This window comes from Tursiops truncatus, chromosome X, assembly GCF_011762595.2.
Source record: "Tursiops truncatus isolate mTurTru1 chromosome X, mTurTru1.mat.Y, whole genome shotgun sequence".
Taxonomy (NCBI): domain Eukaryota; kingdom Metazoa; phylum Chordata; class Mammalia; order Artiodactyla; family Delphinidae; genus Tursiops; species Tursiops truncatus.
Window position 1 is genome coordinate 29,251,343 of NC_047055.1, and position 25,526 is coordinate 29,276,868.

General features: G+C 37.9%; 1 protein-coding gene across 5 annotated transcripts in view; it reads right to left on the minus strand.

Moving 5' to 3' along the window:
- Positions 1–6,615: 6,615 nt before the first annotated feature.
- DOCK11 (dedicator of cytokinesis 11) overlaps positions 6,616–25,526 on the minus strand; it is a 189,865-nt gene continuing 170,954 nt past the window's right edge. For all 5 annotated transcript variants that reach the window (XM_033850004.2, XM_073799049.1, XM_033850001.2 and 2 more), the window contains 7 exons: positions 22,644–22,757; positions 21,970–22,116; positions 14,307–14,517; positions 13,746–13,936; positions 13,200–13,300; positions 11,576–11,714; positions 6,616–7,087 (listed from right to left, as the gene is read on the minus strand). In XM_033850004.2, coding sequence (XP_033705895.1) covers positions 6,965–7,087; positions 11,576–11,714; positions 13,200–13,300; positions 13,746–13,936; positions 14,307–14,517; positions 21,970–22,116; positions 22,644–22,757 — 1,026 coding nt within the window. In that variant the 3' untranslated portion in view covers positions 6,616–6,964. The remainder of the gene's footprint in view (positions 7,088–11,575; positions 11,715–13,199; positions 13,301–13,745; positions 13,937–14,306; positions 14,518–21,969; positions 22,117–22,643; positions 22,758–25,526) is intronic.

Below are 25,526 nucleotides of genomic sequence, written 5' to 3' on the forward strand. Positions count from 1 at the left end.
AATTCAGAAGACCCAGTCCAGTTACTGACAGAAAAAGACTACCCTTGGAATAACTACTAGATTATAATTATAATCTCTCATCTGTATACCTGCCCACCGAATACTGCCTTGATCATTCATATACCTGGTTCACAATGGGAGATCAAAAAATTGTGGCGAGGGCTTCCCTGGTGGCGCAGTGGTTGGGAGTCCGCCTGCCGATGTAGGGGACGCGGGTTCGTGCCCCGGTCTGGGAGGATCCCACACGCCGCGGGGCGGCTGGGCCCGTGAGCCATGGCCGCTGGGCCTGCGTGTCCGCAGCCTGTGCTCTGCAGCGGGAGAGGCCGCAACAGTGAGAGGCCCGTGTACCGCAAAAAAAAAAAAAAAAAAAAAAAAAAAAAAAAAAAAAAAAAAAAAAATTGTGGCGAATGGTCTACAATTCACGGATTGCAGCCCTGAACTGCTCACGTGATAGCTTCCATTGGTTTCCTATCAGAGGCACACACTCGGCATGCAGAATGAGGGGTCCAGAGCTTTTTAAGACTCTCAACTAGGAGATCTACTGAAGCAGTGATTATTACAAAATGCTACAATGCACAAAGAACAGACTTGTTGGTCAGAACTTGACTGAGGTAGGCTGAAAAAGTTTTCTAACATGGGAATGAAGCAACTAGAGCATACATTTTCTAGACAAAAAGAAAAGACTGATTTACTCAGTTTGAATCTAAGACAAAAGGATAAGGGAGTCAGAAAAACAAGATAGAGAATGTTACTTGATTTTACATGCACTCTATTATTTTTCCTTTGTATGTCCCTTGTGATACTGATTGGTTTTAATGGTCAGAGTTCACATAATAATTAAAATGAAGTTAATTTTTCAACTTCTTGTTAAAAACCCTGCCTAAGGTGCTTCCTTAATGCACACACGCTAGTTCCTACCCATCCTTCAAGGCTGTGCTCCTCCACGAAGCCTTTTTTGTTCTACATCTAGAAAAGCTCTGCCTATTCAAGCACTTGCCATTACCACTGATTTGCTATTATCAGACCTCTTCATACCTTATGTGACTATGTCTTACCTTCTCAACCGCACTGTCTCTGAGGGCTGGGATATTGCCTTGATCATAATAAAAGCCCTGGAAGTATCTGCTTATCTAAACTGGTTTTATTTCCTAGAGACTGCTCAAGTACTTATTCTGTGGCAGGTACTGTTAGATTTCAGGGAAACAGAGGTGAAAAATTAGACACAGACTCTACCTTTACGGAGCTTACCTTCTTAGTAAAAAGGAAGAGAAGAAACTTTTTTGGTCTCTGTAGAAAGCTGCAGGAAGTTGCAGCAGGAGACTATAGGAAATAGTATATAATAGTTGAAAACACTGTGGACTGTGAGTTAGGATGCCTTGGTTTCATCTCTAATTTGATGTGTATCTTGAGTACATTTCTTAACCATTTCTCATCTATTTCCCTATATGTCATACACGGATCATATGATTACCAGGGGAAACTGAATTGGAAAACAGATGCAAGTCATGTTGGAGGGAACTTCCTCAACCTGATAAAAAGCATCTATGAAAAACCCACAGCTAATACCATACTTAAAGGTGAAAGACTGAAAGCTTTCTCCCAAAGATCAGTAATAAGACAAGGACGTCTTGCTCTCACCACTGCTATTTAACATTCTACTGGAAGTTCTAGCCAAGTGCCAAGAAAGAACATGAAATAAAAAGAATCAAGATTGGAAAGGAAGAAGTAAAACTATCTGTATTTTCAGATGACATGATCTTATATAGAAAACACTAAAGAACCCATAAAAAAACTATTAATGCTAATAAATGCATTCAGCAAGGTTTCGGGATACAAGGTCAATATACGAAAGTCAGTTGTATTTCTATAAACTAGCAATGAACAATCGGAAAATGAAATTAAAAAAAAACTCCCTTTACAATTGCATTAAAAAGAATAAAATACTAAGGAATAACTTTAACAAAAGAGGTGTAAGACTTCTAAACTGAAAACCACAAAATACTTTTGAAAGAAATTAAAGACAACCAAAGCAAACAGAAAAACATCCTACGTTCATGCATTGGGACACTTAATATTGTTAAGGTGGCAATATTCCCCAAATTAAGTTACAGATTCACAGCAAATTCTACCAAAATCCCAGCTACTTTTTTTTTTTTTTTTGCAAAAATTGACAATCTGAGTCTACAATTCATATGGAAATGCAAGGGACCCAGAATACCCAAAACAGTCTTGAAAAAGAATGAAGTTGGAGGACCTGCACTTCCCAATTTAAAAACTTACTACAAAGCTACAGTAATCAAGACAATGCAGTACTGGCATAGGGACAGACATATAGATCAGTGGAAAAGAACTGAGAGCCCAGAATGAACCTGTACATTTATGGTCAATAGATTTTTGAAAAGGGTGCCAAGACAATTCAATGGGGGGAGAATAGTCTTTTCAACAAATGGTACGAAGACAATTGGATAGCCACATGCAAAAGAATGAATTTGAACCCCTATCTCACACCATATACAAAACCCAGCTTGAAATGGATCAAAGACCTAAAAGTAAGAGTTAAAACTCCCAAACTTGAAGAAAATGTAGGTATAAATCTCCACGACCTTGGATTAGGCAATGTCTTCTTAGGTACAATATCAAAGCACGAGCGACAAAAGAAAACAGATAAATTGGACTTCATCAAAATTAAAAACTTTTGTTTCAAAGGACACCATTACAAAAGTGAAAAGGCAACCCACAGAAATATATGGAAATCATATATCTGATAAGGAACTTGCATCTAGAACATATAAAGAACTCTTGCAACTCAACAATAAAGAGACAAACCAATGTTTAAAAATGGGTAAAGAATCTGAATAGATTTATCTCCAAAGAACATAAAAACAGTCAACAAACACATGAAAGAATGATCAACTTCATTAGCCATTTGGGAAATGCAAACAAAAACCCCAATGAGATACCACTTCACACCCACCAGGAAGGTGATAATCAAAGAGGCAGATAATAACAAGTGTTGCTGAGAATACTGAGAAATTGGAATCCTTATTTACTGCTGCCGGCACTGTAAAGTGGTGCAGCTGCTGCGGGAAACAGTCTGGCAGTCCTTCAAAAGGCTAAACGTAGAGTTACCATATGACCCAGTAATTCAACTCCTAGGTATATGCCCAAGACAAATGAAAACATATCCACACAAAAACTTGTACGTGAGTGTTCATAGCAACATTATCAATAATAGCCCCAAAGCGAAAATAACCCAAATGTCCATCAACTGATGAACAGATTAAATGTGGTGTATCCATACAAAAGGAATATTATTCAGCCATTAAAAAGGAGCGAAATTCTGATACATGCTACAACATGGATGAGCCTTGAGAATATTATGCTAAATGAAAGAAGCCAGTTCCACAGAAGGCCACATATTGTGTGATTCTATTTATATGAAATGTCCAGAATACAGATCTATAGATACAGAAAGTTGATTACTGATTGTCAGGGGCTGGGGGCTGGTTGGTGGGCAATGGTGAGTGACTGCTAATGTGTATGCGGTTTCTTTGTGGAGTGATGAAAATTTCTAAAATTAATTGTGGTGATGGTTGCACAACTCTGAATATATTAAAAACCCTTGAATTGTGCATTTCAAATGGGTGAATTGTACGGTGTGTGAACCACAGCTCAATAAAGAGGAAAACAGAAGAGAAAAAAGCATGTTGGAAAAAGTTTTAAGATGCCATACACAGAGGCAAAATCTTTGAAGGATTTAGTCACAAGTTCAATCAGGAGTTGGATAAACATACATATACACTTTTCTTCAAGTAACCATTACGTGGTTTGGGACTAGGATAAAAAAGCATTATTGTAACCGGAACCAGATGAACAAAGCACTCTTACAGGCCAAATCCCAGGACAGGGGAATAGCCTTGCTACACAAACCCACACTCCCCACCCCTTTTACTCTACTCCTTTCCCCTGTGGTTTTTTTTTTCCCCCCTGTGTTTTGATAGCTGAAGTAGTATATACTGTTAGAACAAGACTGAAGGTAGCCCACCATTTTGTGGATCACAAGCCTGAGATATGTGTCTGATTATTAATATTTTCAAGAGTTTGGAAATTTCCTATTATTCCAATACATTGCTCAGGTTCTGCATTTCAGATAAACCAGTATTTATAATCAAAGGCTTGGGTTTTTATTATGTTGACCTATTTAGTTTGTTAATTAACCAGTGAGTCATCTCTAGTTCTATGATACGTTGGTCAAGGTTCCAAGGCTGTTGCTACCACTGCTGCTCTTTGTTTCATTTCTAAAAAGACGTTGACAGTATTTATTATAAGCAGTCAAATCACATGGTAACAATAACAATCCCATCTAGAGACAGGATGCCATTGGTGCACTGGTTACTTGGAAAACCTACATGGAATTGCTTACTTTCTCTACGGGTTATCACTGTAGTGATAAACTAACACTACTAATGGTGACTTTATTCACATTTTACAATATGGTCAAAGACTATCAAAACAAGAGCTTCCAGGGGAAATCGGACTCAAGCTTAACTGCAAAAATAATCAGTAGAGCAGAAACGTACTCTTTGATGTGAATTAATCTGTAGAGGCCAAATCACTTCATGAAATCATTAAACTATATAAACAGTAACACCTAATATATGCAGTGTTTCAAAACACATTTTGCTGGCTTTCTCTAGTCTAGCCCACCTTGTTCTCTGTATATAGCTTTCTGACCTCAGTCTGAAAGTTGGTGAAAAAAAATCTAGTGAAATTGTGCTATGACCCGGAGAACTCACCGGCCACAGAACACAAAATTCTCTTTAACTTTTCCTCTTTTCTCCTTAGCCATCAATAAGTCATGTCCAGTCTTTCCACAGAGTACCTCTTGTACTTGTCCTTTCTTCTCCATTCTTGTTCACATCTATGGGTTTATGGACTCATAACTAAAAATAACATTTAATCAAGTAGTCTCTCTGTTCAAAAACCTGGACTGGCTCCCTCATATTTACTGACTAAAGTCCAAATACTATTAGCCCGGTATTCAAGGCCTTCCAAAATCTAGGTCTGAACTTTCTTTCCACTACTCCCCTGAACAAAACTGGTCTCATCATCCCCTGAACTTCTGCAAATTCTTTTTGCACCTTTGCTTATGATGTTCCTCCTGCCTAGAACACCCTCTCACCTTTGAAAGCCTGTTCAAGGCTTACTTTGCCCATGAAACCATCCCTGAACATTACAACTCACAGTGGCCTCTCATTCCTTGAATGTGACATGAGCTATGGGCAATGTCCTTCATTTGTCAATGTTCATATACAACTTTTCTTGTCTTATATTGTTAATTCTTGTTTTATTTAATTTTGTGTCTATCTTGCCTCCTCAACTAGATTGCAAGTTCCTTGAGGGCAGGGGTCATTTGTTATACTTTAAAAAATTATCCACAGGGCACAATACTTTGCTGGGGGACATGATAGGGACTAGTTATTGACAAAAGAGCACTGAAGTTTCCCCAAGATGCCTCATTCTTAGAAGGCAGCACTCTCTCTAGGTGACGGTTCTTTACATATACATGCCAAATATAATCACTTTAAAGGTGAAACTAACTCTCCAGTTACCCCAAGATATTAAGGAATTACAAACTGCCTCTGAAATTTCTGAATCCCCTATTAAATACAAAATTAACATTTCATAAATAATTTCATGCTCCCCTGAAAGCTTAAAAATGACATGTAAAGAAAAATGGCCAAGCCAGGTGCATAATCTCTAAGGTTTACTCGATCACAAAGCATTTAAAAAGCCAAGGCTCCATGCGACCCATTTATATATTTCAGTGTCTGTTTTCCCTTTTCTTTTTGGTCTGTAAAATAAGCTAAACTACATAAGAAAAATAAGTCTAGGACTTAAAGTTTACATGAAAGGCAGCCAAAATTATATGGATAATTCAAGCTAAAAAAGTTCTTCGCATCTTGGTTTCTCCTGAATTATTTAGGTAGTCTGAGGCTTCTTCATAGTTAGAGATGTAATCCCTAGCTAGCAGTTGCTAAATCTGTGGTGCTTACGTATACCCACCCAAGAAACGCTGCAACCATCAAGTTCTATCGAAATGCTTGTTAAACTTGTAAACTGATGATCATTGTAAATGATCATTACAAAATCCCTACCCTCAGAATCTGCTGCTAAAGCTTTGGAGTTGCACTGACTGCAAATCTCAGAGATGTTTTGTTTAGCTCTATAGATAGCCTCAGCTGATGAAGCTCTGGCAACGAACGTTGCTTGCTAGGCAAACCTATGCCACAAAGGAATCCCTTGTCTTGTATGTCAGAGACACCAACTGGAGTACCTAGCATCACTGGATCAAAACTTGAAGGATCGGTAACCCTGGTATTTCTATATATATCCTTTCTGTGTGAAATTTTCCTTTTTAAATAATGCTTTTGCTTCCCTTAGCCCAGTCTTGACCACTGGTAGGCAAGATTTCAAATCATCTCCCCAATTGGAAGTATCCATGTTTTATGGAAATTTTATCAATTTTTTTCCTCCAAGGATTAGTATGATAATAAATTTAGCTTCCTGCCAAGAAAAATGCTAAGTTCAAAGTATTATTTCCTTCACTTCTAATTACAAATAAGTTTTACCTTTTATTGTGTTCCATTATACAATTTTACACAGTACCATTATTATTTTAAGCAACAGTTGAGCAAATCGAATTAACGTTTTTGAGCTCTACTTCTCAGTATATAGATTTACCTAAAAAAGTACAAACCAAGCACAGTGGTGCAATTTTCCAGGCACTTTCAAGTTGCTTAAATATTTACAAATATGTAAGCACCCTGTTTGAAAGCATGAAAATTTTGGTGTCAGGAAGAAAACACTCCATGTATATCAAATCTTTAAATTTTAACATTTGCACAGCTCAAAATATTCCTGAGAAGGTTCGTTCTTGTTATCACTTTACATCTGCATGTCCTCATATCTCAGCAGCGTATCTTGGGGAACCATAACCTCTGTCACTCGACGTGCCACTAATCGCACAAAATACATGTAATGTGTTGCTCATCCAGGGAGAATGCATTGTGTCTTCTTGTAAGATCTGAAACGAAAGAAATCTGCATGTTTATCATGAGGTAAAGTAGCCGCTGCCCAAGAAGTATGTGTATATGAAATTGCAGGCATGTTTCAATTTATCACTGACACTTAGCTATTTAAAATGACATAAAGCAGAAAGAGCAAAGAAAAACATTACCGACTCAAGTCTTCAAAGCTGTATTACAAAGGCAGCATATCAAAAAAGCAGAAAAGATCTGGTTACTCATTAAGAAACACAGAAGGCTGTAAAATGCAAAATTCAACAGAAAGCGAGAGGTAATACAATCTTTAAAACAATTTTTTTAACCGATGGTCATAACAAGAGCCCTAAACAGTGGACTCTTGGATACAAGTTTATAGATCATCTTCTAAGAGTGGTTCTCAGGATCACTGTGGGACTTTTCAAACATGCAGATACCCATGCTCCTTCCCTGGAGACTTGGGAAATAATATTAAGTGAAGAGAAAATAAGTGAACATTTCTAAATACATACTATAATTATATAAGCTAATTAATACAGAAGACTTTTCTTGGAAATAAACTTCATAAGTATAAATTTTATATCCCATAAACATATAAACATACATATTAGTACAGATGTTTTAAAAATTATCCACTTTTTTAAAAGATTTTTTTTTGATATGGACCATTTTTAAAGTCTTCATTGAATTTGTTACAGTGTTGCTTCTGTTTTATGTTTTGTTTTCTTGGCCGCGAGGCATGTGGGATCTTAGCTCCCCGACCAGGGATCAAACCCGCACCCCCTGCGTTGGAAGGTGAAGTCTTAACCCCTGGACCGCCACAGAAGTCCCCCAAATTAACTATTTTGTGTGCTCAAAAGCAACAGAGATCTCATGCGTGGATTAGATAGAAGAAAAGAATAGCGTACACATCACATCCAACCTCTTTACTATACTGTCCCAATTTAGGTCTCAAGCTTTCAATACTGGGTTCTCAAGTTAGCTCTGAAACTTCAGTATTAAGCCTGCAAATTAGTTTACAGTGGCAGCAACGCGTCGTATCATTTGTGTTGCTACAAATCATGTCTTATATAAAGTCCGTAATAGAGAAATTTCCACTTATAAAAATCGTAACTCATGACACTAATCTGAAAGCACAGGAGAGGTTTAAGAGATGATTGATTATCCACAACTGTCAGATGTGACGAGAAAATAGAGCATTCATCATGAACAAACAGACCAAACAGAACTACAATGGCCACCACCAACTCTATCTAATTAAGACCTGCAATTAATAGTTTTAAGGTGATATACATCCCTTTTAAAAAGTCAAAAGCTTGAAGAAGTTTTTAAAAGGACTTTATATTTTAGTATAGTGTAACAGATTACATTGAAGAGGGCCAAGGATATCCAGGCCGTATCTTTTTGTCAAGTAATCATTTATGGAGCTCATAGATAATTTGCAATGCACAGCTATATTTTATCTTATTTTGTATTATTATGTTCTCCTTTGGGAAATAATATGTCTCAAAGTGTATGACTAAAAAAAGGCTCTCTTTTATATGAGAATCTAATAGGAAATATTGACTTACAAAAATTCACTATAAAGTCAACATTTGCCCAAAGTAAGGCACACCTGAATATGAGGCGTTATGACAGTACAGCGTGCATAAATATAAACCAATAGAAACTAAGATTTTTCTTGGTTAGCTATTAATATATAATATCAAAGGTCTAAAATACTGGTCCCTAGAACTAAACAAAATAGCCATGGTTCATGGAAATTAAATGAGAGAGACAGGTGGGAAATAAGACAGCAGGTTTGTAAAATCCACACTTGACGGTGTTAAAAAAGAGATGAGAGGCCCAAAATGGAGTCACTTGCGCTAAGCCCACGTCACCTGAGACTTAATACCTAACCTAATTGCAGTTTCAGCCTTTTCTAGGCAGGTAATCTTAAGCAGTCAAGAAAGTATGTGCATTACTTTCAGTCTGGAATTACCTGGTTGGCACTGGTGAGGTACTCCACCTGACAGACCCTTGCTGTGCCCCGTAGGAAGATGACCTTGCCTGAAAGAATCAGCTCTTTTCTAGAGTAACTTGTCCTGCCTCGTTCTACCTGTAAAAGTCTTCCATTTTGTAAAACTCTTCGGAGCTCCTTTCTGTCTGCTAGATGGGATGCTGCCCGACTCATGAATCACCGAATAAAGCCAAGATCTTTAAAATTTACTCAGTTGAACTTTTTCTTTTTAAACACAGGAAAAAATAACTTTATAAAACTACTACTCTAAATATCTTGATCACAGTAATAGCAGTGAATTGAACGATTTGCTTTCAAGTTGAATAAATTAGAGCTCAATGCTAGGTCATACGGTTGCATGCAAATTACATAACTGTAATATAATACACATTGGCTTAAAATGATGTAATTGTTTTATATCTTTTGTGAAGGAGGAGTTTTTGCTGTTTTTTTCCTATGGACTATGGAGAACAAAACCCCATAAACTGGACAGATTCTAGGAATAAATTATGTGGTCTTATTTGATTCAAGTATACCCCAGAACAGTGATGGTGAAGTACCCACTGTACTCAGGGGCTGAGCTTGAGATACAGACAGTAAAGGAAGTGGAATGATTCCCTACCTTCCTAGCCCTGATCACCTGGCTGCTTTGGGAAGGAGGCCAAAATGGGCCTCTGAAAACTGAGCAGCAAAGGTATGCCTTGGAACAGTTTGCACTCACTCCTAAGTGGGCTAACGGAAGTAAAGATGGCGAAAAGAAGAAACAGATCACTGATTCCAGACTCCTCAGGCCAACAAAATTCCCAGCCATGAGAACGGGAGAGTAGGAGACTGGGGTGACTCGTCTCATTGAACAGATGGGACGATGAACGTCTGGCTGACTGGCTTCTCCATACTGAGAAGATGACCATGGTTAGAAAATTAGACTCCTGGTCACTCAGTGCAACCTTGGGCTAATGGTAACTAAATTTCCCCTAGTCCTTTCTAAGAGAAAGCATACATGCTAAATTCAGAGAGGTAGAGCCTGGAGTCAACTAGCTTTTGTTTTCCTCGAAACATCTCTTCTTTCACCCATCATTACACTGCAGTTCTTTGGGAACTAACCACTATTTGTAAGTCCATTTGTAAGTACACCCTTTGAGTGATGGTCTCACACAGGGGAGTGCCAAGCAATCAATGAAATGCAGATACCAGGACAGATGAGGTTCTCCTTTCTGGGACCAGTGTTAAGAACGGGTTCTCTAAAGGGTTGTAGTTATCCTTGTTTCTTTTAAGGAGCCTTAGTTTCTTAAAAAAATTGAGAGTTTGAAGAGTTTCTGAAGCAAACATTTATCTTATTGGCTGTTTTCCTTAGTAAGGAAATTAAGGAGACTTTATGATAAGCTTAACAGGCTCACGCACTGAGGGACCAGACCATCATGCTGTGACTTTTACAACTGTGTTGAAGATATTAAAATACTTGAGTGACAGTCCACGTCTAGAGTGGTTGTAAACACAGATTTCAGGACCCCAATGTAGGAATGACATTTACCAGGACAATTCAGGAGTACTCTGGTTTTAGGTAAGTAGGGATATGAAAGTCATAACTACTTAATCATGACATAATTTGGCTGTAAGTGGTGAGCAGATCTTTGCCTCTGTATTTTTCAGATTGTGTTCTACTAAGTTAGCTGCAATTGTCATTAACACTCAGTCATAAATTAAAATGCTAGGTTTTATGAAAAGAGAACTGGCTGTATGAGTATTAAGACGATTCCTGAATTTTGGAACTCACTCAGGATCTCACCTAAATGATGGTATAGTTGTCCCTTGGTAACCTTGGAGGATTAGTGCCAGGACCACTGCCCCCTGCACAGATATTAAAATCTGAGGATGCTCAAGCCCCTTACATAAAACGGCACAGTATTTGCATATAACCTAGGCACACCCTCCCCGATACCTTAAATCATCTTTAGATTGTTTATAATACCTAATACAAGGTAAATGCTACGTAAATAGTTGCCTATGTGCAGCAAATTCAAGTTCTGCTTTTTGCAACTTTCTGGAATTTTGTTTTTCAAATATTTTCGATCTGCAGTTGGTTGAATCCGTGAATGTGTAACCTGCAGACAGGGAGGGCCACCTGTATCTAGTTTCTTACAGCTAAGACAGGAGTATTCATTTAGGGATTTGGCTACTGAGCCGATCATTTCACTTCTCTAGGACCCTTCTTGAGAGATTCTTATCCATGTTCATAGTAGATCAACTCAGACTCGCTCAGCTACTCGCTTCTAATGGCTCTGTGGCACAAAGAACCAAATGATTTATTATCTGAAGCACCTGCTAAAGCAACTGTCAGTAATTGCTTCCAATTTCATTTGTATTACATCATTTAAATGATTAAAGAAGATATGAGCAAATTCTAAAATAACATACTAATTTCAAGGTAACACATTTCAAACTAATAGATTTGTTAAGTAACTCTTGACGGACCCCGGATCACGTTTTCGTTTTCAACCACCCTAATACTTGCCTGCTCGTGAATAATGTCAGACAATTCTTTTACCATGTCTCTGAAATTTGACTTTAGCCCTTCATGGTACTCGATCTGATCCTCTTTAATTAGCCGCTCGTTTAGTTCCAGTGCAATGCTGCATGCTTGGATGAACTTCCTGTGGATGAAGATCAAAGATAAAGTTGTTTTTTTTTTTTTTTTTTTTGCGGTACGCGGGCCTCTCACTGCTGCGGCCTCTCCCGCTGCGGAGCACAGGCTCCGGACGCCCAGGCTCGGCGGCCATGGCTCACGGGCCCAGCCGCTCCGCGGCATGTGGGATCCTCCCGGACCGGGGCACGAACCCGTGTCCCCTGCATCGGCAGGCGGACTCTCAACCACTGCGCCACCAGGGAAGGCCCCAAAGATAAAGTTTTTGTTGTTTATTCCTGGAAAGTCTCACCGACAATTTAATATTTCCTTTAACCACGGCTTGCCTACAAGGAAGATTAGAATCCTGTATTTTCACTGTGCTTTTGCTAATGCCATCTCCTAAGTCTGAAATATCTTTTTCTTTCTTTTCCATCTTTCTCTTCTGCTTTCTTACCTCCTTCAAAATCCAGCTCAAAACATTACCCTCTAGGAAGCCTACTTGCTCAGTCATTTACTTGATATGCTATTAGCTCAAGTTGTGCTAACATTAGTTTACATCTGTTGATAATGTCATTCATTCAAAAAATATTTTTTTGGTACTAACTATGCACGCAGTACAGTGCTGGGTGCTATAGGCATGAAGTATCTGCCCTGGGCTGGTAAGAGTTGGGACAGAGAGCTGATGAGTTATCATAAAAGCATTTTTCCATGATTTCATGTGTTTATGTTTAATGTCCATAATTAAAAGGTAAGTCTCAGGGGACAAAGTACCTCACTGCCCACTTGTTTTGTATCCCTGTCATAGCAACTAGTAGAATCTTTTCATACATGCCAGGCATTAATAATTATTGAATGAATGACTACTGGTTACTCTGTAACCTGAAACAGCTGATAACAGAGACAGGAAAAGTAAATGTTATAAGTCTGAAGCAAATGAGCCGATAAGCTATCATCTTTCTCCTTAGCCTATTTACTCAGCTGTCTCTCTTATTCTGAATGTAAACTCTTTTTCTATATGAAACAGATTTTTTTTCCAACGCAAGAGCATTCAGACATGCCCTAGCTTAGAGGGATGCTCAGTCCAGACAAGACATCACATGCCCTAGACTGGAAGAATCCAAGTGGAACTAAGGACATGGATAGAAGCAAGCTTCTCCAGCCCTTCCTACCCTAAATGGCCTGAAAAGCTGTAACATAAGGTCAGTCGGGCAAAGGAGGACATCACGTAATGAATGTAGGCTTGTGTTTGCGTCACAATCTCCAAAGCAATACAGTAACTTGTCATATTTAATGTCTTGGGTCACTAGGACATTGTTAAAGTTCTGCAGCAAGAAAGAAATCACACATTTCCTTACTACTTAAAGTACCATTAGAAGGTCACTTAAATGTTGTGAAAGAGAACAGAGAATGTCCTTTTTTGGAGGGACATTATTTGGTGAATATTTTGGTTTCTTTTAAGAAGAAAATGGAGTAAAAGAATAGAAGAATAATCTGAAAACTACAAAGCACTTACCTAAACATGTCTTTCAACTCATTTACTTTCTTAGGTGGATACTTGCTAGCTTGACTGTCATTTAAGAAAGCCCTTGCATATGCTAACGGACCTGCATTTACCTAAATTACAAAAGGAGAAAAATGAGAGAGCTGTTAGAATACAACCAAAACGTAATTTTTACAATTCTCTTTTTAAAGAAAACCAGTATGTTAAAAATCCACATCTGAGAAACATATTTACTATTCTTACTATAAATTTATTTGAAAAAGATTAACTAAAGCAAATCATCTGCAAAGGTAATATTCTAATAAGTTAGTTAATGATTTCTGATATGTAAATATAGGGCTTGGCTATAGTCAGAGGGATTTATGTTAAAGTTCCCTGACATAACACAAAATTTATGGAAATTGAACATAATTTCTTTATTAACTTAATCAAAAATGTACAGGTTTTTGCACTCAGTAAGAGTATAACAGACAATTACAATTAATGCTTGCTCTTTGCCCTTATGAAAGCAAGAGGAACGTCAAGATACATTCAATACATGTTTAGCAACCAACATACCTGCACTGAAACACAGCCCTGCAATTTAAGTTGGAGCTGAATCATGTCCACGTCAGCAGAAGAGCAAAGCTTCTGCAGCTCTGCAGTTTTATCTTTTATTTCATCAGTAGCAACATCAATTGGCTTTAAATTAATCTGCTGTTCATAGTTTATAGGGATCCTCTTCTTCACATATGGAAACGAGTTTGAAGCTATTAAATGTTAAGGTTGAACAAATGAGTTTTTAAGATAGTAAATCAAACAGGCAAATTAAAGAAAAAAATCTATTGTGCTTAATTCTCCCCATGCTTTGTCTGGAAAATACCTTAGGGACCAGATAGGCGCCTTATCACTTCAGGATTGAGGGAGAAATTCTCTTTATGAGATGACTCAGAGCAATCATGAATTACATACGGGAAACCAATGGTTTATAACGTAGCCATGTTTGTGCAAGCTAGTGACTGAACAGCAGAACAATGAATGATTAAAATTTCAGTTACATTTTCCTGCTGACCAGCTGCTGCTTGTGTGCATCAAAAAATGACCATGTCAAACAAAGAAGTTATGCCAAGTCCCACTTACTAGTCAAGATCGTACGGCGTTTGCACTGTTCTTCTATACAGCCTTGCTTTTTGCCTGATAATGTATAAGGAGCCTCAAAAACAAATCTGTTGATATTATGGTTTCTTTCAAACTCAGTTTTTCTTTCTGTGAGTTCTTTGTCATCAAAGTAGGGCTTCACATAAGTGACTTGGATATGAGCATATTTGGGATCAAGCTCTTTGACATTTACCTGTAAGGTAAGAAAGTTTTGTTTTTTATTCAATATATAGGAAAAGGGGGTACAGGTAAGCTACGAACTCCTCTGAAATCAACTGAGGACCACTGTCGCTGAATACACTGTGAGTTGAATACACACCTGGAAGAGGTCTTCGCTCTTTTTTCAAGGATTGTTTCCTTCTGATTATTAAGAAGTTACAGAAACCTATTTGGAGATTACAGAAACGTAGGCAGAAGATAGAAACTGTAATGCTACCACTCAGCAATGACCATTATTCACATTTTCATATATTTCCTTCCAATCTCTTTTCTATGCACATGTATTTACGAACCTGAGATCCTGCTGAACATTGTTTTATAATCTGATTTCCTAAAAATATATTGAAGTGGCTTAACTGCACATCTGAATTCCACCTCTATAAAATATATATTATAGAGAGGATTCGGAGAAGATGGCAGAGCACCAGAAATCTATCTTCCTACAGGGACAACAGTTACACTGGCAGAATCTATCCGACGTAAATATTTTGGAACTCTGGAGTCTATTGAAGACTTGCAACTTCCAGGGGAGGACCTGGACAGGAAATTACCTTAATTTTGATTTTGGTCTATTTTAGCTCTTGGCACAATGGCCGCTATCTGCACCTCACCCCTCAAGTACCATGGCAGGCAGCGGTGCACATGTTCTTGGACAGCTTGCGGGAGTCAGGATGAACAAGATGGACCCTGTCTTCCAAATACTGGGGATCTGATTGCTGCTTCTGATCACAGGGGGGCAGTCAAAGAGGCGGCAGGCCATTACTGTAGCACCTCTTCCCATTGTTGCAAGGCCCTCCCCCTCTGGCTGAAGTGACTTCCAGGGTATTTAAAGGACCGGTAACTTTTCTCCCCCTCCTCCCTTCATTTTCCTCTCTTTCCCCTCTTGGGAGCCAGACACTGGAGACTAGGGCGTTCCAAAGCAACTGCATATATGAAGGAAACTAGAAAGTCACTGCACATGCTCAGGGGAAGGCACAGGCTAAGGAAAGACCTGATAAGTCCCCAGGTTTACACCTCAGGCTTATCCCTGGCACAGAGACAGCTTACAACAATTAAAAACAAAACCAAAACCCAGCAAACTCTGGGACAGAGAGAGAATCTGATTTCCAGAGTGATCATGTTATCAAATTCAAATGTCCAGTTTTCAACAAAAAAAGAATCACAAGGCATACAAAGAAACAGGAGAGTATGGCCCATTCAAACGAGAAAAATAAACCAATAGAAACTGTCCCTGAAAAAGACCTGGCAGCAGATCTCCTAGAAAAAGACTTTAAAACAACAGTCTTCATGCTAAAAGAACTAAAGGAAGTTACGGAAAAAGTCAAGAAAATGATGTATGAACAAAATGTCAATATCAATAAAGAGGTAGAAAATCTAAAAAGAAATCAAAAATTTTTTTCAGAGCTGAAAAACATAATAACTGAAATGAAAATTCACCAGAGGGATTCAAAGGCAAATTTCAGCAGGCAGAAGTAATAGTCAGTAAACTTGAAGATAGGACAATGGAAATTATCAATCAGAGTAACACAAAGGAAAAAAAAACTGAAGAAGAGCGACAGAGCCTTAAGGAACCCGTGGAACATCACCCAGCAGACGGAGATACCCATTGTGGGAGTCCTTGAAGGAGAAAAGACAGAGAAAAGGACAGAGAGAATATCTGAAGAAATAATGGGTGAAAACTTCCCAAATCTGATGAAAGACAGGAAGCTCAACAAACTCCAAGAAGGGTAACTCAAAGAGACCCACACTGAGACATATTAAAATCAGAATGTCAAAAGCCAAAGAGAATTTTGAAAGAAGCAAGAGATGAATGACTTGTCACACACAAGGGATCCTCAATAAGATTATCAGATTTCTCATCAGAAACTTTGGAGGCCAGAAGGCAGTGGACTGATATTCAAAGTGCCAAAGGAAAAAAAAATCTATCAACCAAGAATCCCGTATCTGGCAAAACTGTCCTTAAAAGTGAGGGAGAGGGACGACTTCCCTGGTTGCGCGGTGGTTAAGAATCCACCTGCCAATGCAGGGAACACGGGTTCGAGCCCTGGTCCAAGAAGATCCCACATGCTGTGGAGCAACTAAGCATGTGCACCACAACTACTGAGCCTGCACTCTATGGCCCGCGTGCCACAACTACTGAAGCCTGTGTGCCCTACAGCCCACATGCCACAAATACTAAGCCCGTGTGCTGCAACTACTGAAGCCCGTGTGCCTAGAGCCCATGCTCCGCAACAAGAGAAGCCACTGCAAGGAAAGCCCGCACACCGCAACTAGAGAAAAGCCCGTGTACAGCAATGAAGACCCAACGCAGCCAAAAATAAATAAAATTTAGAAAGAGAGAGAGGATGTGATTTAAAAACTAAAACAAAAACCACTGCCAAAAAAATCAACTGAACACAAAAGAAGATAGTAATGCAGGAAATGAGAGACAAAAAAGCTATGAGACACATAGAAAACAGAGCAGAATGACAGCAGTAAAGTCCCTCCTTAATAATTAGTAATTAATTTAAATATAAATGGGTTAACTTCTGTAAACAAAAGACAGAGATTGGGAGAATGGAATAAAAAAAACCAAACATGATCCAACTATATGCTGTCTATAAGAGACTCACTTTAGCTCCAAAGACACACAAAGGCTGAATGTGAAAGAATGGAAAAAGATATCCCATCCAAATAGTAATCAAAAGAGAGCAGGGGTAAAGATACTAATATTGGAAAAAATAGACTTTAAATTTAAAAAGGTTACAAGAGACAAAGGAGGACGTTATATATTGATAAAAGGTTCAATACAGCAAGAAGATAAAACAATTATAAACATCTACACACCTAATAACAGATCATCAAAATATATGACGCAAAAATCGATAGACCTGAAGGGAGAAATAATAAATAGTTCTACAATAATAGTTGGAGACTTTAATAGCTCACTCTTATTACTGGATAGAACACCCAAGCAGAAGGTAAGTAAGGAAATAGATGACTTGAATAACACAATGATCTAACTAGACCTAACAGACATATATAGAAAACTCTACCCTACAACAGAATACACATTCTTCTCAAGTGCACATGGGACATTTTCCAGGATAGACTATATGTTAAGCCACAAATAAGTCTCGATAGGTTTATAAAGACAGATATCATACAAAGTATCTTCTCTGAACACAATGGGATGAAGTTAGAACTCAGTAACAGAAGTAAAATTGGAAACTTCACAAATTGGTGGAAATTAAACAACATAGTCTTTGAAGAAATCAATGGATCGAAGAAGAAATCACAAGGGAAATTAGAAAATACTTAGGTATTAATGAAAATGAAATCACAACATACCCAAACTTATGGGACACAGCAAAAGCAGTGCTACGGGGTGGGAGGGGGAATTTATAGCTCTAACATTTCACATTAAAAAACAGGAAAGGTCTCAAATCAACAACCTAATTTTACAACTTAAGGAACTAGAAAGAGAAGAACAACTAAACTCAAAGCTAGCAGAAGGAAGGAAATAATAAAGACTAGAGCACAGATAAATGAAATAGAGAGTAGAAAAATAACACAGAAAATCGATGAAACCAAAAGTTGGCTCTTTGAAAAGATCAACAAGATTGACAACCCTTTAACGAAATAGAACAGAAAAAAAGAGAGAACACTCAAATTACTAAAATCAGAAATGAAAATGAGGACATTACTACCAATCCTACAGAAATAAGGAGGATTATAAGAGAGTACTATGAGCGAGTATATGCCAACAAATTAGAAAACCTAGATGAAATGTGAAATGAACAAATTCCTAGAAACACAAAGCCTACCAAGACTAAACCATGAAGAAATAGGGAAATCCGAACAGATCTTTAGTAAGGAAACTCAATCAGTAATAAAAAATCTCCTGACAGAGAGAAGCTCTGGACTTGGTATCTTCACTGGTGAAGTCTCTCAAATATTTAAAGGAGAACTAACACCAAGTGTTCTCAAAATTTTCCAAAACAGTGAAGAGAAAGAAACACTCCCTAACTTATTCTATGAGGTCAGCAATACTCTGATTACCAAAGCCAGACAAAGACAGCACAAGAAGACTACAGACCAATATCCCTTATGAACACTGATGCAAAAGCTCTCAAAAGAATACTAGCAAACTGAATTTAGCAGCATATTAAAAGGACTGTACATGATGACCAAGTGGGATTTATTCCTGGAATGCAAGGATGGTTCAACATATGAAAATTGATCAATGTGATATTGATACACTGCATTAACAGAATGAAGGGGGAAAAAAAACCACATGATCATCTCAATCGACGCAGAAAAAGCATTTGACAAAATTCAACACGCTTTCATAATAAAAACACTCAATAAAGTAGGAATAGAAGGAAATGTCTACAATCTGATCAAGGGCCACTGTGAAAAACCTATAGCAAACATCACATTCAATGGTGAAAGTCTGAAAGCTTTTCCTCTAAGATGAGGAACAAGGCAAGGATGCCCATTTCACCACTTCTACCCAACATGGTGTTGGAAGCACCACTGAATCGTACACTTAAAAATGGTTAACATATAAATGTTATGTGTATTTTACCACAATAAAAAAGATAGTTATCACAGTTCTATATTATAGTCATTGACATGACTTTTAATGGATGGATATGGATAAACATTATTTATTAGATCAGTCCCTCATTAATAGACTCAGGTTGTTTTCCAACATTTTGCTATTATAAATAATGCTCCAATCAACATCCTTGTATTTAAAACTGTGTATATTTTCTTCTGATTTATTCCTTAGGAAAAATTTTTAGATGAGAAGTTGCTTAGTTAAAAGATTTACATGGTTTTGGGAATTTTGATACATACTACCCAACTACCCTACAGAAAAGATGACAATTCGTACATCCACAAGCAGTATTTGACATTGTAAGAGTGGGTACTCTTGATCGCACTAAGCCTATTCTATGGAGGAAGGGGACCACAGGAAAGGAGAATGGTTCTATCTCAGAGATATAAAATTATAATAGTTACAGACCATTTCATAAAGAGTCTAAATTCCATGTTAAGAAGCTATGCTGCAGTGTCTCCATTAACTCCAGCTGATTCCCAGGGCCCTCTTCTTTCAGTGTTCTCCCAACTAAATTTGACTTGTGCCTTGGGTGTTGGTGGCGCTGTCAATATCCTTGCAATTTATCATAGTCAGGCCTTTTTGTGTTTAGCTTAGGAAAAATTGAAACAAACCAAAAAAACAACAAAAACCTCCCAAGAAACAGTCCCTACATCCTTTTCTTTTTCCCTCCACATATACAGGACCATAGACAAGGGAAAGTTTCTTAGCAACTTTTAAAACTTCTCCAAACCCATTCTACTTGTTATTACATAAAAATCTAAAAGCCTAAATCTAGAAATCCTTTCTTTTCTTTCCCATTAAAAAGCTAGATTTCTCCAGAGAAACTCAGGTGAGGTTAATTATCTGGCTAAGACAAGACATAGAAGGAAAATAAAAGAGAGGTCAAGACTGATTTTGACCTTATAAAATAAACTATGTATATGGTAAACATTCAAACAGTACATGAGGGTATATATGAAAAGTAAAAAAAAGTCTTTCTTCCCACATAAGACTCTAGTCTCTCTCCTCAGGGATAACCATGGTTAACAATTTTGTATGCATCATTCCAGAAATTTCCTAAGCATAAACAAGTGAGTATATGTGAATATCAATTTTCACAAATGTAATCATCCTATCCATAATGTTCTGTGCCTCACCTTTTTTCTCTCAATAATATATCTTGATAGGTATATCAATACTCATCAGTTTTTTAATGCTTAGGATACTATATCCATTATATGGGGGTAGTACCACTTCCTTAACCATGTGGATATTAGATTGTTTCCAGGTTTTTGTTATATAAACTTTGCAGCAATAAACACCTTTAAACATACATCTTTATGTGTGTATATCTATCTACAAGATAAAATGTTAAATGTGAAATTATTGGGTCCAAGGAAAGATACATTTAAAATACTCGAAAATACTGCCCAACCGTTTTTCACATTGTTTGTGCCCTTAAGCAGATTTTGTTCTTTGGCAAGTAAAAGAGTGTTTTTAATTTTCAATTTCACACATTAAGAAAGAAATAAGGATTTTAAAAGTAGCAACTGCTTATTATATCTGTTGCCTATGAAGAATGACTAAAATATTGTGCATAAAAATCATGTCAGGAATCCAGCTGCCTGATGGTGTTTTGTCATTAGTGCTTGTTGGCCAGGTTTTCGGAGGCAGAAGAAAGTAGGAAACCGCATGTTATTCTGCAAGCCTGGCTTTCTATTAACTTTCCATTTATAGTATCAGTAGTATGGCAGCAAGCCTAAAACTTTCTGGCTATAAGGAGATAAAATTTTCTGTTGCCTTAATTCAATAAAACAACACAAAATAGTGAAACGGATCAGAAGTAGAGAGGTTCTGCCAAATATTCATGAATTTTGAACCTATCAGCACGTCTGTTTTTAAATGTCGAAGGCATATGTGTAAGATAAAATCATCTCCATGAGATATAGGTAAGTTTACAAAGTGAAGAGATCATTTTCATAGTAGAAAATGAAGTGTCTTTACTATTGCCACGGGCTTTTCGCTCCGGCAATGCTGCCTGTTAGCTATCGAGTGCTTTGCGTAGCACCATGCACATCATAGTCACGCAGTAAATGTTTCTGGGGTCTACAGATCCTGCACTGTATAGATCCTTCCTACCTGAAAAGTCAGCTCTCATCCTGTACATACCCATGGTAACTAAGGACAGTCAGGCATTCCTATTGTGCCTTCCCGCGATTCTGTCTATAGGGAACTATGCACTACTAGGAAAGAGCCTCTCTTGCTGGAACCTTTCTCATCCTTGCCTTGGCAGGGCTAGTGGGATGGATAACCTTTAGATCAAGGCCCAAGGCATCTCTCCTAAACCTACATCACTGCGAATGTAACTAGTGAACTAAGGATATCTTAGAGTAAAATGTGTGTCCTAAGATGATTTTAATCATAAAGCATGAAATTGACAATCATGATGCCCAACAGCATTCACAATAATAGCTAACCTTTACTGAGCGTGCCAGCTTCTATTATTATTAGTGAATGCTTTTTTACATACCAGGAACGCTAATCACTTTCCATATATTAACTCATTTAATCCGTACAACAACTCCATGAGGAAGGCACTATTATTAACTTCATTTTACTAACGAGAACAACGAGGCACAGAGAGGTTAAGTAACTTCCCCATGGTCACACAGCTAGCAAGTGGCAGAGAATGGAGATTTGAATCCTTTCTGATTCCAAAGCCCCTGTCCTTTCTTTCACGATCTGGAAAGGCTCTATTTCCCATGCCTCTCCTCCACTAGCTAAAAAAGGAAAAAGTCAGAAGCAACGTACCACACCTGGAACCAATAAATATGTTACCTTGTCTGAATCCTGAATTATTTTGACATTCTCTGTACCAAATTTTTCACCATAAAGTTTAACAAGTCTCAGGGAAATCTCCGAGAGGCCGGTGAGCTTTGGCTCTTTATAGATGTACTCCTTCCCATCCTCTTCTTCAAAAAAAGACTATTATAAAGTTAAACATATGACAATTTATAAATAATATGAGCAAACAAAGCACTTAGAGAAAATCTACTAAATAATTAGCAATAATGTATTTGAAATAGATTTTAAATAATAGTACTAAAAGTCACATGCATATATTTTAACTGAAATAAATGAGAATTTTCAAACTCACAGTCATGTGAGCATATTATTGGCCTGAAGATTTCCACACTCGATTTTTTCATCGCCTGCATACTTACCTGATTTTTATTGCAAATCTTTCAGTGCTAGATATTAGATATACATTTAAGAAGCTTAACAAAAAATGAAACTGAAGGAAACATTCAAATCTTATATGTTGTTCTCTGACCTAGTGGATTTAGATATGGGAACCAAAGTGAACTTTACACTTACAAACGAGGCTTCCTGCTGTTGTGACAGGTGCTCTATCTAGACAGAATCCTAGAACCAATAACTGCTGCTACAGTAATCATTCAAAGGTGAATGTTTAAAAAGGAAAACAACTTTATGAACTAAAGTATACTTACTTGGCCATAAAAGGCGACTCTGAAGAAAGTGCCTAAAAGTCTTTTCTTTGTGTGCATAACCTCCAAAATTTTTGTGTAAGCTCCATGAAGAGTTCTATAAACTTGAGTAAGTTTCTGAAAAATGAGAATAAACGAAACAGCTTTGTCTTCTGGTTAGTTAGTAAATGTCTAAGATAAATGCACAGGAAAAAAAAAGCAACACTATTTCCTTTGCAAAACGGTTTTGGTGGGGTCATTCACACTCCCCTCCCCCATGGTCATTATTAGACAAAACTCCTTAACAACTTTAGGTCATAGGGTAGAGCTTAAAATGGTCAAATAACACTGTATTTCTAAATATCATGTTTCATTTCATTCATATCTCAATGGTAGTGTATAATTTAAAAATACTGTGTTATTGACTACTTTTTTCTTATGTCTGAATTATTTTAACTGAAAGATAAGCAAAATGCTTTGCTTGAGCTCTTAGGTGGAGATGAGAATAAACAATCCATGCGAACAATTTTGGAGAAGAAAATGAAATGCAGACAGAAAAATAATAGTATAAGCCTGAGGGTGGATTCCTTTTATACAAGTTCACAGACATTTTCAAAGAATATATTCTTCTACACATCCAGAAAAAGGGAGCACGCTGTGCTAAGAACATTATCAAGAATGTGAAAAGACAACCTACAGAACAGGAGAAAATATTTGTAAACCACAGATAAGTTTTCATATCCAGAAAATATAAAGAACTCCCACAATTCAACAACAAAAAGACAAAAACCTAATTTAAAAGTGAGCAAAGGACTTGAATAGACATTTCTCCAAAGAATATATATAAACGGCCAACAAGGACATGAAAAGATGTTCAAAATCACTGGTCATTAGGAAATACAAATCAAAACCACAATGTGACCCCACTTCACAGCCACTAGGATGGCTGTAATAAGAAACCAAAAATAAGTGTTGATCAGGATGTGGAATGTGTACCCTGCTGGTGGGAGTGTAAAAGGGAAAACAATCTGGTGGTTACTCAAAAGTTATAAATGGAGTTACCCTATGACCCTGCAATTCCCCTCTCAGGTATATATCCAAGATAAATGAAAACACACCCAGGGCTTCCCTGGTGGCGTAGTGGTTAAGAATCCACCTGCCAATGCGGAGGACACGGGTTCGTGCCCTGGTCTGGGAAGATCCCACATGCCGCGGAGCAACTAAGCCCCCGTGCCACAACTACTGAGCCTGTGCTCTAGAGCCCGCGAGCCACAACTACTGAGCCCACGTGCCACAACTACTGAAGCCCGCAGGCATGGAGCCCATGTTCCACAACAAGAGAAGCCACCGCAGTGAGTAGCCCGCGCACCGCAACAAAGAGTAGCCCCCGCTCGCCGCAACTAGAGAAAGCCCGCATGCAGCAACAAAGACCCAATGCAGCCAAAAAATAAATAAATAAAATAAATTTAGATATAAAAAAAGAAAACATACCCATACAGAAACTTATACTAACTGCTTACAACAGCACTATTCATGATAGCCAAAATGTGGAAACAACCCAAATGGATAAACAAATTGTGGTATATCCATACCATGAAATATCATTCAGCCATAAAAAGGAATGAAGTTCTGATACATGCTACAACCTGGATGAATCTCTAAATATTATGCTAAGTGAAAGAAGCCAGAAACAAAAGGTCACATGTTGTATTAATTTGTTTTTATGACACATCCAGAACAGGCAAATCCATAGACGGAAGGCAGGTTAGTGGTTTCCAGAGGGTGGGGCATAGGGTGGAGAGTGATTACTAAAGGATATGGAGTCTTTTTCTGCGGTGATAAAAATGTTTTGAAACTAGAGAGAGGTGGTGAGAGCGTAACATTAAAAACGCACTAAATGCCACTGAATTGCACACTAGAATATGGTCAATTGTATGTTAGTGAATTTCACTTCAGTAAAAAAAGGGGAGCACAGAAGCAGACATTCTTTGTCTAAAATTCTTCCTATATTATTTTCTGCAGTTGAGCTCAATTTGAGGGAAGTTTTCCTTACCTTTATGGCTGCCACCTCTGACACTTTTCAGCCCATCCCATAAAGATACACTGAAAAATTACTTCATCTCATGCAGAACACTAAGGGATCTATACAGACCCTTGCACCCCTACAAGGGAATAGGAGTAGTTCCCCTATAGAACATGTTGCTTCCTTTAATGTGTAGGGAAGATCTATTTTTCTTTTTTCCCTATTAGTCAATTGAGTAGCAAAATGTTCCCTGGTCTTCAACCTAAGAGTAAGAGAGTGGGTATTTTGAAACGTTTACAAAGGTTCTTAGGATGTAATGCTTTGAAAGAAAGCTCAATGCCAATTCTTGTCGTGTCTCATAGGCTATTCTTTGTCATCTGTATGACTTAGATTTAATTATTTAACTCTTGCTTTTTAATATAATCACTTGAACTCCGCTATGATTTTTCAGGCATGCCCCATACACACCAAAAGCACGGCAAAGAGAGAAAGACCCAGAACCTAGGAAGAAAAGGTGAGTTTGATCGGAGCCAGTTTGGAACAGAGATTAGAACACTACACAGATGATATTAAATGTATGTTTTCACTCTTGGAAACTTCTTCAACAATGAAAGACTACTTGCTATATTTAAGGATAAACTGCTTTGCTTTAAAAAAAAATGGCTTGAATCCTAAATCATCCCTTCCCAGCATAGTAAGGGTATAAAATTATGATATGGACTTAGAGACTTGAATATAAAAAATTCCTGGGCTTCCCTGATGGCGCAGTGGTTGAGAGTCCGCCTGCCGATGCAGGGGACGCGGGTTCGTGCCCCGGTCCGGGAAGATCCCGCATGCCGCGGAGCAGCTGGGCCCGTGAGCCATGGCCGCTGAGCCTGCGCGTG